The sequence below is a fragment of the Oreochromis aureus genome, linkage group 13 (assembly GCF_013358895.1).
Source record: "Oreochromis aureus strain Israel breed Guangdong linkage group 13, ZZ_aureus, whole genome shotgun sequence".
Lineage (NCBI taxonomy): Eukaryota > Metazoa > Chordata > Actinopteri > Cichliformes > Cichlidae > Oreochromis > Oreochromis aureus.
Window position 1 is genome coordinate 30,245,746 of NC_052954.1, and position 14,572 is coordinate 30,260,317.

Here is a 14,572-nt window from a genome sequence, read left to right on the forward strand (position 1 = left end):
TTTTCCTTCAAAGCACATCTGATTTATTAAATATTTACATTTTCAACTAAAATCTTCTATATTTAGGTTTATTAATGCTTTACTGACAATACAATGCTGTAAATATAAACTAAATAACATGTCAGGCACTAAGATTTGTTATATTAACTTCAAGTAAAAAAAGTTTTTTTTCAGTAGATGCACTAAAAGGGACAAAAAGTTTTTCGGTTCTATTGCTCCTTTGACTCAGCTGATGGTAGTCATATTTCATCCTGTCTGTCTGAAGAGCAAAACAATGAAAACATACCTGGCAATATTGTGATCAGCTAAAACAAAATGAGACTTTATTAAACCCTCTGGCAGAAATGAGCTGTTGGAGCAACAAAACAACAGGATTCATACAAAGTAAGAATGTTTAAAGCAGTTTCCTGCAACCATTATTTTTCTGCACATATTCATCTGATAGTTAGGACTTTTTGAGTAATTTTTAGAGGGGTGTTGAAGAAGAACCCCCGCCCCCCCGAAAAAACAACATGCTGGTAGGTTTCTGGAAATGAAACCAAAAGACTGAAAGGGCAGATAACAAGAATTTAAGGTGGGTGATTACAGGCAGAATGTGCATTGTGCAAGTGGAGTTTACCATCATCTCTGGCGTGAACTGACCTTTAATTTCTGGGCAAAGGAGCAAATTCCCAGCCTCGTTGTGCTCACACTGTGTTTTTGTGTGTTTGTGCATGAGGATTTCATCCCATCATTTTGTATTCATGGCTTTGAAGGGCAGACACATGGACAATAAAAAGTCACGACAGTAAACGTGCACATACACACAACCAGCAGCCCTGGGATAAGCTGCAACCAAAACAACCACATCTCATATTAATGCAGTATTTGTTATTGTAATAAATGATATATAATTTTAACAGAGGCATTTTTTTATTTTAGGGACATGTTTTGGAACAACTCAGAGACATTTCCAAAACAGTGGTGGTTCTTTTTGCTCTTAATAATAGCCCCAATGTTTAATGCCAAGACTGGAACCAGTTAATTAGACTATTAAAGGCTTAAAGTTTTTGGAGGTTCTCACATCATAACCAGCCAGGGTACCTGCTTATTTGTGAACAACTGCTGTATTTATCAGGAATTATTAACAAGTTTGGGTTCAAAGATAAGTTTTTTTTTAGAGTAAACTGAAAGTGCATCACCAGGCTGCTATTTTAGTTTAGACTGGCATTAACTCGTGTTTATCCCTTTCATAGGCTTAGAAGTTACTGTAACTTTGTAGAGCTGCACCAATTACTGGATAGTCACTGGTTTCATTGACTGTTAATTTACATAAAACTGTTTTGTCTGCTCTGACAGGGTGCTTACAGGTTTAAATACTTTCACGTGAGAAAGAAGGTTTTCACAGGACTCTATGCAAATAGAAAAATCGTCGTGGAGGACTTTTGGCCCACTCTTCTTTGCAATGTTGCTTCATTTGCAGGCATTGATTTATATACAGCTTTCTTAAGGTCCATCCACAATATTTCAGTCGGGTTGAGGTCTGTCCACAGGGACAACTTATTCAGCCATTCTGTTATAAATTTGCTGCTGTGCTTGGGACCATTGTTGTGTTGCATGAGCCAATTTAGGCCAAGCATTTAGCTAGATGATCTCACATTTGACTCTATAACACTTTGGATTTTGGAGTGCATGGTCAACTTAATTGCAAGGTCCCCAGGTCCTGTGGCTAGAAAGTGAGCCCAAATCATCGCTGGAGGTGTCGACACGTGGTGTTTATCCTGCTATGCTGCGTTGAGTTTTCGCCTGAAGTAGTGCTACGCTTTATGGCCAAACATCTCCACTTGATGAGAGATATTTGGCACCCCTTTCAAACAAGCTATAGTTGTTCAGTCTTTTTCTAATTGTGTGGTCAGCTTTAGTATTCAGTATGCTAACTGAGGCCTTCAGAGTCTCATATGTGGCTTTTAGGTTCAGACTGAGCATTAAATGGTCTGATCTTCTGGTGAATTTGCTTGTACAGCAACCCCGGTAAAGACTGTGGCCTCCCACAGCAGTGTACTGTTATCTACCCTCTTCTATGGAAGCAGTAAGGCTTTACTCAGTTTTTCACAGACCTACATTGAAAACTTTATTTTTTACACAACTTCCTTAAGCTGTAGGTATTGGTTAAAAACAACAAGGTAAAATGCAATTATTTGGTCAATTTTACAAATGACCCTGATTCCTAAATGGCACCCCATTGTCCTAAAGTTGATAAGCAAGCAACTACCAAGACTGAATGTATAGTTTTACTCGCAAATCTCAAATCTCTCCTTTTCCTGTCAACTAACAAGCATTTTGTTTTTTGTTAGTTAGCAAACAGGTTTTTTTACATTTTGTCCAATCTTCTCGCCCATTCCAAAAGTAGCACACTCTTAACAATGCCGTTGCACTATGTGATCTAAATGTGTCGAGGGGTCAAAAATAGTAGCATTCAGTTCTGAAATGTTTGTGCTGGCAGAATCTATCCAAACTCCGAAATGACAGTTTGATACTGTTCAATGTCTTTTATCAGTAAATGTGTGTTTAAGATTTTTAAGAACCCGCAGCCAGCCTGTACAAACATGTTAATCTTTTTGTAAGGATCAATGTCTGATTCAAAAGAGTGCAAAATATATAACAAGTAAAAGTAGCCAGTGTACTTATCTTTTCTTGAGACTTTTCTTGAGAAAAGACAAAACAATGAAACGGTTTTCATTGTTCTGCTCAGTTTGTAGAGTATATCAGATAGCAAAACAGGGTGAATCTGAAACTGAATAGAAACTTCTACTATCCCAGTACTCTTTGGCCGACCTTGGCAGGGTGGAATAATCAGGGCTATGTAGTTTTTTTCAGATAGGTCAAAGCTGTTGTGTTATTCTTTCTCTGTCATTGACAGGAACAACCTAAGACCTTGACAGTCTCCACACTGTCAAGGTTTTGACAGTCTGCCCGATTTCACATAGCCTTCTAGGGTTCAATATTGACCACTTTTGCATACTTCTTAAATTCAGCTCCTGAGGAAAAACCTTCCACTACACTGTGACCAGTCAGAATTTAACATTTTTAAATATTATTTGTTTTTCTCTTGCTACACTGATCTTTTCTGCTGTGGAACAATCAGCTTTTAAGATAACAGTGAGAAAAAAAACTTGTTTGGCTTATAGATGAAATATGAATATCAGAGATGTGCCTCAATCATTAAATTAACGTCTCAACTCTGAGAATTTTATCTCCTTATTTCTTGTATTTCCTTCTGTTGACAATAAACTAGGCTGAGATGTTTGAAGCAAACATGTCAGAATCCTGTCATCACCAAGTTAGAGACATTTTATTTCTGATTATAAAAGTATTTATGAACTCTTCATGAAACGTACATGCAAATGTGTTTAGAAAGTGGGAGTATTGAAAGTTTCAGGACATTTTTATTAAAGATCAAGTATATGGACATGATATTTTCATATATGGTCTTAGACAAGGACGACACGTGGAAATGTTTAAACTAGAGATGGACCGATCTGATATTACGTATCGGTATCGGTCCGATACTGACCTAAATTACTGGATCGGATATCGGAGAGAAATAAAAAATGTAATCCGATCCATTAAATATAAAAAAAAAACACCTCACAAAACTTGCGACATGGCGTAACTCGGCTCATAACCGTAGCACGTCGGAGCAGTATGCCTCACGTGATAGAGCGGCTGTGTGTATTTGTAGCCTCGCTACCAAACCAGCATTTCATCTCCGAGGAAGTTATCCCAGAGAGAAGTAAAGCAAGTGTGTAAGTTCATCTCTGAATGTTTGTAAAGCATTCCAGCGTTAAGCTTAACAACCGATATATGGAGCGACTGCCTCTCTCTCTCTCTCTCCTGCTGCTACTTCAATCATGAAACTGCTTAATGATCAGCTGATCGGCTTTTCTGTCGCGAGTCCGTCTCTCTTGTCTGTTTTTGGCCCACTTTGCACCAGAAAGAGGAAACCAGCGGCGAAACAACAGCAGCACGTTTAAGCTTGATAAGCTGTCGTTAGAATTTATTTAATATTACTTTCTACACCAGGATCCTTTTCTACGTAGCTGACGGCTGGTAACTGTGCAGGGGCGGATCTAGCAAAGTTTAGCCAGGGGGGCCGATAGGGCATGAACAGGGAAAAGGGGGCACAAAGACATACTTTTCTTTCTTATTCTCATTTAAAATGTCTAGCTTTTAATAAATAATTATCTGAATCTTACACCCAAAGTTTTAATCTGATGTAAAATGTATAGAAGTCCATTACTGTATATAGTAACTGTTAAGTCTAATATACCCTAGTAAGCTATAGTACTTTTTCCTTTGAGAAGGTACCATCTGTGAATTCCGCAATTCTGTTGAAGAAAGATGTTGAATCTATTTAATTATTCTTGAAAAATAATTTATTTCTGTGCATTTTTTTTCACCCTGCATCATCGATTAAGCATCATGAGGTGGAGGGTGGGGGGTGGTTCCCCTTTTTTTTTTTTTTTGCTGGGAGTTTGCAACCCTATTAGTTAGGTTGCTTAATATTTCTGCTAAGTACTCTTTAAAATACCAGAATAGGGAGGATGGAGTAGGTTTAAGTTTATTAGATTGATCAGTGTTGCTGAACTATGAAATATTTTGGGTGCAGTGTATTTTTTACATACAGGTATAACAGAATAGCTTTAGTGTTGTTGTTTATTTAAACTTGAGTATGAACTTATACAAAATGCAGCAAGATATTAAAAAACACACTATATCGGATTCATATCGGTATCGGCAGATATCCATATTTATGATATCGGTATCGGACATAAAAAAGTGGTATCGTGCCATCTCTATTTTAAACCAGGGATGGGCACACTGAGGCTGCTGTGCCTCAGGAGGTAAAATTATGGGTCGTGTAAGACTGGAAGGTCAATAGTGAATGAGGCTTGTAGTATACATATATATATATATATATTCTTTCGGATTCTTACAGTGAGTGTATTTTTTAACAGTTTAACAGTTTTAACAGTTTTTTTCTTTAAAAGCATTCAAAGAGACCCGGTTGTTAGTCTAGCTTCAGGCTAGACAGACTGCTGTGAGGACTGACATGAGGTTTCAACTAAGGATAATGTTTTATATCAACAAACCTGTAGGTATAGATGTGTGCTTGTTTATGTGTTTTAAATATTTTGCTGTTGGGAGGATCATACAGGTGTCAGAGAATTGGAAACTTAATGCCATAAACAAAAATTCTCTCTGCTAACATGCCACAGATGGTACGACATAAACACATGCAAACTCATGCACAGGCTGCATGATGAGAGACTCTAAACAGCAAATTAAAGTTCACATTCATCTGGGAAAACAGCAGAGAGAACAACATGCTTTTCTTCCATCAGTGATATTTTTGGATCAAACAACCAAAATCTTCTCCGAGGCTCCATCCAATCACAATGATGTTATGATTCAAGTTGTGTGGATTTTTTGGGACCAATTGTGTGTTTCCTATTGGTTGACAATGATATTATGACTGAATGGATCCATGCAGACAGAAAATACCTGGAGCAAAAGGACAGTGAGGTAATCTCAACACATGTATGAACGCAGAGCACTTCCAGGGTCATGACCAAACACAAGAACACTCTGTGAGTACACGACAACAAGCAACACTGTGTTGAATTGAGCTGTTCCTCTCTCAGTCGGTGTTCTGAGGGATCCAAACCAACAGCAGCTGTGCAACCTGACATCAGTGCCACTCAACATGCCTGGATGAAGTTTAACTACACTCACATATTTGGCTTAATTGTTCTACACCTACTATAAATCTGCTGATCAAGCTTGAGGATGTTTTTTTTCTTAAAGGGTGTCCATCCTCCACAGTAGTGCTGGGCGATATGACGATATATATCGTGTGGACGATAGAAAAGTTTCTATCGTGCCATTTGTCTTCTATCGTTTCTATCGTTTCTAACCCGAATTTTACAAATTATTACATAAAATATATCATTAACCCTTTAAAACCGGTCGGAGCAGGCAAACTCCGTTTTCCCTAACTATTTTTAAATCCCTGTAGAACTGTAACCACGTAAGGTAGCGCAATAATGTTTTTTTTGCATATGAAACGGTAGGAGTTGTACTTACATCTTATTCCATTAGCTTGCCCTAAGTCACGGTTTCCTTCCACATATAGCTTTGCAAAATTGCATAAAAGCACTTCCAGCAACAAAACATAATATTCCAGACTTGCAGCAACAAAACATAATATTCCAGAAACAGGCTTTGCCGATCCGACCAGCTGTTCATAACACTTTCTACGTTGGAATATAACTCAGCGCGAACTATCGCATGTCCGCCATTACATGTCCGAAACCGAAGTGATGTCATTTTCGCGGAAAATGTAGTTTTTAAGCTTCAAAGCCTATGTTGGTGGTTTTAAAAGTCATGTTTGACTTTATGTTCTTCTGTATCGTTTCTGGGATGCTTAGAAGTCAAATTACACTGCTGTAAATCGTTTATTTTGATGCACATGCTGTGTTTTGCAAATTTGCATTTATTTATTTTCATTTTTCCTGTAGTATATAAAAATTTGTGTATCTCAAAAATAAAACTATGAAGACACTCAAAATAAATTTTAAGATAAGCTCTGGTGGACTTGGTTCTATGGTAGGTCTTAAAGGGTTAAATAGCCTGTGCAAATATATTAATGTTGTCTTCTCACTTTACATACTCTTAACTTTATGCAAGAGAAAATAAAGTATAAAAAAATGACATTTTTCGCAAAGAAACTCTGTCTTGTTGTTTTGCAACATGGTGCTGCTTTACGTGCACCCGGATTTGCGACATGCTTTACAGTAACTCAAAACAAAGACTGCACCCTCTCCACTCGCTGTTTAAAGACTGCATACTTTCCAGATGACCACAGGTCAGGTGGTATATCGTGATATATATCGTTATCGTGATATAAAATAATTCATATCGTGATAAATATTTTTTCCATATCGCCCAGCACTACTCCACAGAACCAACTAGGAATGGTACAGCAACCAGATACATTGACTTACCATCACCGCGTAAAGTATTCGTTAGCAACATGGCAAATGACTGAAGCATCTATCGGTAGGAAAACTTCTGACTGACACATGACTGAGAAATAAATCCATTAGAGAGTTATCTACCCAAATGAATGTCCACTAGTTACCAACTGTCAGCTACAAAGCAAAGTCCACTGAGTGAATCACTTTCTATCTTAATAGGCCTTTGTGTAGGAAAATTAAGATTTTCTGTGGTTGTTTACAAAGCTGACAATGTGCAGCCCAAGACTGATGATGCTTGAACTAAACTTGAGTTTAGCTTGAACGGAAAGAAGTTAGAAAAAAATAATCAAAGCCTTGTCAAACATAGCTGGTGAATAGAACTGAGACTACCAAAAATCAGTTATTTAAATCTTTCCCTGCCCTGGAGTTTCCATATTTTTTTTAGGTTTTTGCAATGAAAACATATTGATATTTAACAAATAGTTACCAAGATTTTGAGTTTGATGAGAATCACGGCTTTGCTATTATTCTCAAACAGACCAAAGTGTTTTTTTCAATCCACCCAGTATTTACTGAGAAAATACATTCAGAACAGACAATATATTAGATGTTGTTTTTAAAGTGTTTAGAAAATGTTCAGGACAAACTGTTTAAAGTATGCAGTTGTTGATTCTCCATTCATTCTCTGACTTTAAGCATTACAAACTGCTGCAACGCAGCGCTCATGTACCAACTTCGGACGAATGCTAGTGCCTTAGCCAAGGGCAATGACAAAATAATCCACGTTGTATGTTTTCAGTAGCAAGGTAAACCAGATTAGGCATGGTGACAGCATGCAAACTGCACAGAAGAGATGTTATGCAGCATTTTTGTCCAATTAAATGGTTACTTAGCACCGTATTGCAAAATTTGAAAGGACCGGTTCTTGCCCCAAAGGCATTATCAATAAATAGATAATAGTAAAGTACAAGTACATACTTAAAGGTTCTTAAATATATTTTTGAACCTACCACTCCACCTTTTATGGTACATGCATTCAGAAACTTTCAAACCAGCAGGATGATGTGCAGCCACTGAGCAGTTTAAAAACAAAGTTCACAAATTATGTGCTCAGTGATTCTGTGAATCACACACCCCTGAATGACTGTCCAAACAATGGAAACATGTTATGTGCTGTTAGAACATGAGCGCTCTGACACCTACTCAGACCAATGTACATTTCAGCAAAGGAAGGCTTTGCAGCAGTTTTCTTCATTCTTTGATTTTTGTCAGAAATTCTCTTATGTCTCCTGTTAATCGAACAAGCAGCATGTTCACGCTTCACAGTCAAACGATTAAAGAAGGGCAAGTTAAAAGGCTTTGACTGAAATATGCAGAAGTCCTGAAAGAGGACTGGTGTGATAAACACTGCTACACCCGCTAAAATGTGGTAATACACCATGAAAAGGTGCATGATTGCCTGTTGACCATTTAAACACATCACGGTTACCTGTAAATGACTCCGTGTTGGTGCAGGAACATCAGGGCAGATGTGACCTCGGCGGCGTAAAAACGAGATCGTGCCTCATCGAACTTCCTCGATCGCTGGATCTGAAACATCAGGTCTCCTCCATTGACATATTCCATCACGAAGAACAAGCGGTCCTGCGGGAAGACAGTGAAGAAGAACTTTATTCAGTCTGAACTGTGTAAATATTGCAATTCGAAAATGGCAAAAATATCAACATAATTCACTGATAAATGTGCTTTTACATTTATCCATTAACAATAAATAATTTAAACTCATAAATCATATACAGTCATTAAAACAAAATATTGTTAAAACAAAATTGTTAAAAATTGTTAAAACAAAATTCTGTCTAATGAATACCATTACACTGGTGGATGTTCATACTAAATATGGCCAACGTTTCAAATAATGAGATCGGTGGATGTACGAAGAACCCCTGAAAGCCAAGAGCTCCCTTTTCAAACGGTTTTTCTGCTCTTGATTCTACATGACATCCTGGAGTCTCTCATATGATCATCACAGGTACACAGCTCTGGCTATGAGCACAGCAGCCCCGCCCACCAGCTGTTCAAACATTCTGTTTATCACAATTTTTTCATATCACATCTGCCTAAATCAAGACATTAGACGAAAACAATAAATGGAACACAAACTGTTTATTAATCGGAGAGAAAATCTTAGTTGTAAATTTAACCCATTTTTAAAAACACAAGACACTTTGGATTTTGTCTCAAACTTCCCTGGGTAGAGAAAGAAAAACAATACAGATTGCTATGTGACAACCACTAATTGTCTCTACTTCCATAGGACCCCTTCCTGTGATACACACACATACAGAGGCGAAAAACAACACACACACTGCTGTAGACCACGCCCTCTAAGCTCTATTCTCTTGGTAATGAAAATGGGCTCCGTGGGGAAACAAACGGCCTCCTTCCTGAATTCCAGCTCGCTTTCTTCATATAGGAAATAAGAGAGCGAGAGAGAGAGAGAGTATGTGCAGTGAGGGTGCTGTGATATAAACAGCTGGGTATATAAGAAACAAGGAGGAGCCCGTCAGAGCCATTGTGTGAGGCCTCAGGGTTCACATCGTTAGCTGTTAAGGTGACACAGAGCTACAGATCTGAAGCTTCTGTGTTTCCACCACATTAAAGGAGACCCCTGGCTGTGAAGCGTATATAGGATTTGTAAAGAGCGACAAAGACTGAATCTGAGACACAGGAAGTATGTAAACAGAATATGTTGCGGTGGAAAGGTAAAAAAACAACAACCTGAAACCGATTTATGCCGTAAACTCTCTAGAACAAAGACAAATGCATTTCTATGTGTGCGTTTCATTACATCGAGAGCAAACAAACTTCTGTTTCTTGCATGTACCTAAAACTGTGGAACTAGCTGCACAAACAACCACAGTTTCCTCTCCGACGCAATTAGCTGTGAATGGGTGTAGGCATGCCCTTTATTTTTAATTTGCATGACAATGATTGTGCATGTTCTACCCTTTGTTATTCAAGAAAGACAACAGCAAAGAAGAAGTAGAAATTTTGTGGTTGTCTCGCATCCATTGAATTCTCCTTATTAGCATTGGAACAGTGATTAAGCACGAACATTGAACATCTTTGGCTTTATACAGCATCTGCTCCATTAACTCATCAGTTGCACGTCAAACCTGTCGCCAGCTGGATATTTGGGGCATGTTCACCTAAAAAACTGTCTGTATGTTTGGCCATAATGAGTGTTCATAATTGGCCACAGGACACATCAATTCTTAGACACATCTTGAGAGCTTTGGACTGCATTTTAAGAGACGGAGTGTTGAGTTGCTGATCCTGAACTAGTGAAAATTTTTGAAGGTAGTTGTCACTCTAAAAGAAAGACACATCTTGATTTGTTGATTCGAACATTTCAAAAAGCTGGAACATTTTTATAATACCTTAAAAAAGCAGTTGGTCTTGGTTTATAGTCCCGGAGCTAATGTGACACAATCAACCTGTCAGGTGCAGCTCAGTCTTTGCAGGTTTGTAGGCGACTGTAAATGTCTAATGGACTAAAGTAAACAAATACAGAAGGACACTAGACATTTATGAGAGCATCATTAAGCCAAAGACTTGAAAAAGTTTAGGCATAAAAAAGACTCGTGTTTCTTAAATCTAAAATTAGAGACTAAACAAGTTTTCAGTTTTTTGACCACTTTGTCCCAGTTTTCCCAACCCACTTACAGATGAGGACATAATTATTAGCCTCCATATATGATTTTTTTTAAGTATTTCCCAAGTGATGTTAAATAGAGCAGAGAATTTTAACACAGCTTTTTCAAACATGTTGGTTTTATTTTGGATGCTTACATTTGCACAGAAACAAATTGGATCTGAGAAAAATCAAAAACTACCAGTGTCAAAATGATTAGGCCCTGTGATACTAATAGACAGTTATGTTGTAGTACAATCATTTGTTGTAGTGTTCAACAAGTCTCACATTCATCTCTCCCGAGTACTTCCAGCCCATTTTTCTTTGGCGAATCTTTCAAACTTCTCAAGATTTGCTGGTCTTCTGGCATGGACCGTGATCTTCAGTTCACCTCAAAAATTTCACTGGGATTCAAGTCGGGGCTTCATGCAGGCCAGTCAGTAACCTTCATATTGGTCTTTTGGAGGTAGATCTTCACCATAATCTTTCTCCAGGTTGTGCTTCACCTTCAGTCTGGCTTGAGGGTGTTTCTTCTGCAGAAGTGGAGTTTTTCTTAGTAAGCAGCTTTGCAGTCCCTTCCTGTCCATGGGTCTAGTGATCTTTGAGACTATAATTCCCAACTTGTTCTGGGGTCTTTAGACACCTTCTCACTACTTTTCTTTCCAAAGTCTTTGAAATCTTTCACTTCTTACCTCTGCCAGGCTTGTTCTGTACTGTTTGGCTCTCTTTGAATTTCTCAATGATTCTTCCCACTTGAGTTTTAGACACTTGGAAACACTGTGGTAACTTTTTTCAATTCAAAATGTTGAAAATTTATAAAACAGTGCAGTTTTTTTTGTCTTCTGATAGCAATATTAACCAGATATGGCAATTCCATTTTAACCATGGCAGCTCAAACAAAACAACAGTCTGTCACCAATTTTATGCTTCCTTTCTACCGATATACATTAACCTTCCTCTGGTTCCCCTTTTTTAACAAAAATAAATAAAAATAATTTATAATTCAAGTGGCAAGCTTCCCAAGGGTGAGGGTCATTGTTAGATGGGGAAACTACCTGTTTCTCAAATTTTAATATTGATCACAACTTTTGACTTCCCACAGTTAAATTGGAAAAAAAATCAGTATCCAATGATGAACCTGCTTGTGCCAATCCAAGTGCCATACACCACCATTTCTTCGTGTTAAAAGGGAGTTTTTCCTTCCCATTGTTGCCCATTGCTTGCTCATAAGGAATCATACGATTATTAAGTGTTCTTTCTAAACTTGTAGGGTCTTATGATGTAAAGTGCCTTGCGGTGACATATACTGTAAATTGGTGCCATATTTTATTAAAAGCTGAAGTGAATTAAATTGAACTGAATGCAGTTACAGAGCTTCAAAGACTTGATTGTTCTTCAATGAGATTCGCCGAATCTAGACGACGAGGAAGTCCAATTTTGTTTGGATGCAAAAATTGTACATTAGCAGGTATTTTGCACATGACTGCAAACTTTCTTTACTTATAACTTCTCATATACAGATACTTCATAAGACCATTTTAACCTTTTCATGCATGAATTATGACAACCTCAATCAGGATTTTTTTGTGAAGTATTTTTATTTATCTTTAGGCATGAAAAAAAGATTTTTGAACTTCATTTTTTTAAACATGTACTTTTCAAAGAGTTTTTTTTACATATCCACTTAGGTGGACAACATATGTTATGAATCTGGTATGGAGTGACACATCAGTGTCCAATGTACTGGTTGATGTGCAAGTATACGATCAACACTGACACATATACAAGAAAACAGCCTTTGAATAGCTGTCCACTGTAGTGACCACTATGCGTGAAAGGGTTAATGCACTATCATTATTTCCAGCAGGCAGGTTAGTATAACAGATACAATGGAACTCCTTCGACTTCAAAGCAGTTTGCAGTTGTGTAGCAACTATATGCAGGCCACGGGAGCTAAAATATCACGCTCTATATGAAATATGTCAACGCTTATCATATCTACGGGTACGATAAGGGTACCAGATGTTGGTAGATATTATGGTCTGCTGACCTGTTGGGATTGCGGTTTAAATGATTGAATTGGATATAGACTTAATTAAACAGCATTTGAAAATCATGTCTTCTTAGCTTACCAACATCTTTCCCTTATGTAGATGTTATACCTTATTTTCAGGCAAGAGACTGTTGTGTAGCACTGCCTAACATGTCAAAAACGGATTGTAATTAGGTACACATTAAAATGTGATGCAAAGGGTCCTGAATACCAGTGGGTATATTTTACTATACTAATACACTTTTTAATCCTTTTTAACTGCCATGAAATCAGGATTGCTACTGAGTTTTAAGTACCTTCCATAATGAAGTGTCATACTGTCTGTAGTGTATTGTTGCTTTTCTTTAGTTGGATCAGAACTGATTAAAAGAATTAATTCAGCCATTCACCAAACACGTCACATTCATGCCATGTATATTTAAAGCTGACCTCAGGCTCTTTTCTCCCCTCTGCTATCAGTTTAAAGAGGCCTCAAAATTTCGTGTTACATAAGTGGCCGATAGTCCACCTCAGAGAGAATTTTTTTCCTCCCTCCACTCCTCCTGAAAGCGACTTTAAACAGGATGTTGAAATAGTTTGTTTAAATGTACCCAAAGTCCCAGCTGGTCCCACCCAATCAAACATGAATAAACATTTCCTGACTGTAATTACAAATGTACAGATACTGGCTTCCCATTTCTGACACACGGCGCGCACACATAGACACACACACACACACACACACACACACACACAGACAAAGTCAGGGCATATTTTAGAGGCACACGGCCAGACGATCCACTACACAATGCTGACAATAACGTCTTGATGGTTATCTGACTATTTTGTGTGCGTGTTTCTAAAGTTTGTGTGTATGAGCCCTCTTGGTGCCAGCCGGCTGTAATGTATGTTAAACAAGTCTTAACTTGCATCTCATTGCATCTTATACAAGCCCAAACCATTACCTCATACTGTCTGTACTGTGACCAGACATTCAATCACATACACACACAGACATACATACATATATATATATATATATATATATACATATATATGTATTAGTGCTTTCAGCGTTAATCTTGTTAAAATGACGTTAACGCCATAACTGCATTAACGCCACAGCAAATCTCCAATAACGACTTACCGCGGATCGCCCCGTGCATGGGACTGCATGGTGTCAACGTGTTAATGAGCTAACACGGTAACTCGTTAATGGAGATTTGCTGCGTTCATGCAGTTATGGCGTTTACGTCATTTTAACGAAATTAACGCTGACAGCACTAATATATATATATGTATATATATATATATATATCAAAGAAAGGAAGAAAAATAGGTAAATGTGTGCAGCGTAGAGGAGTTTTTTCTGTATTTGTTTATTAAATTACAATAATTCTGATGTGCTCACATTGCCCTTAAAACTGAGATCCTAATCTAATTATAGAAATGTTAGATAAGATGAGTTCATCCGCTGAATTACTTTTCACCACTCTGGTTGTTGAAATGTTAGCTGTAACGCACTGCTTCTCCTCTCCTGAAAATATGAACGGCTGACATGAAGCTAAAATAAACACTTTCATCAAAGTCAGACAAAAACGGGGAACAAAAAAACAACAAGTGGGGTTTGAACTTTTGTCCATGCACGAACAAAAAAACTCAATTGCTGCCCCATTTTCCTCGGAACATTATGAGCCATTACCGTTTGGCTGCTGGTCATTACCACACAGAGGCAACCAGTAAAGATTCACTTGGTGATTTCATACAACAGAGTCTGGGTCCTGAGTTTGTTTTGTGGTAATCTGTGTTTTTGTAATGCTATAT

The 14,572-nt window shown here is 37.7% G+C and overlaps 1 protein-coding gene across 1 annotated transcript in view; it reads right to left on the bottom strand.

Annotated features, from left to right (window-relative positions):
- The window catches only part of LOC116309925 (protein kinase C epsilon type-like), a 97,438-nt gene that overhangs the window by 16,741 nt on the left and 66,125 nt on the right, over positions 1 to 14,572 (bottom strand). Inside the window, exon 11 of the mRNA XM_031726649.2 lies at positions 8,509 to 8,663. Coding sequence (XP_031582509.1) covers positions 8,509 to 8,663 — 155 coding nt within the window. The remainder of the gene's footprint in view (positions 1 to 8,508; positions 8,664 to 14,572) is intronic.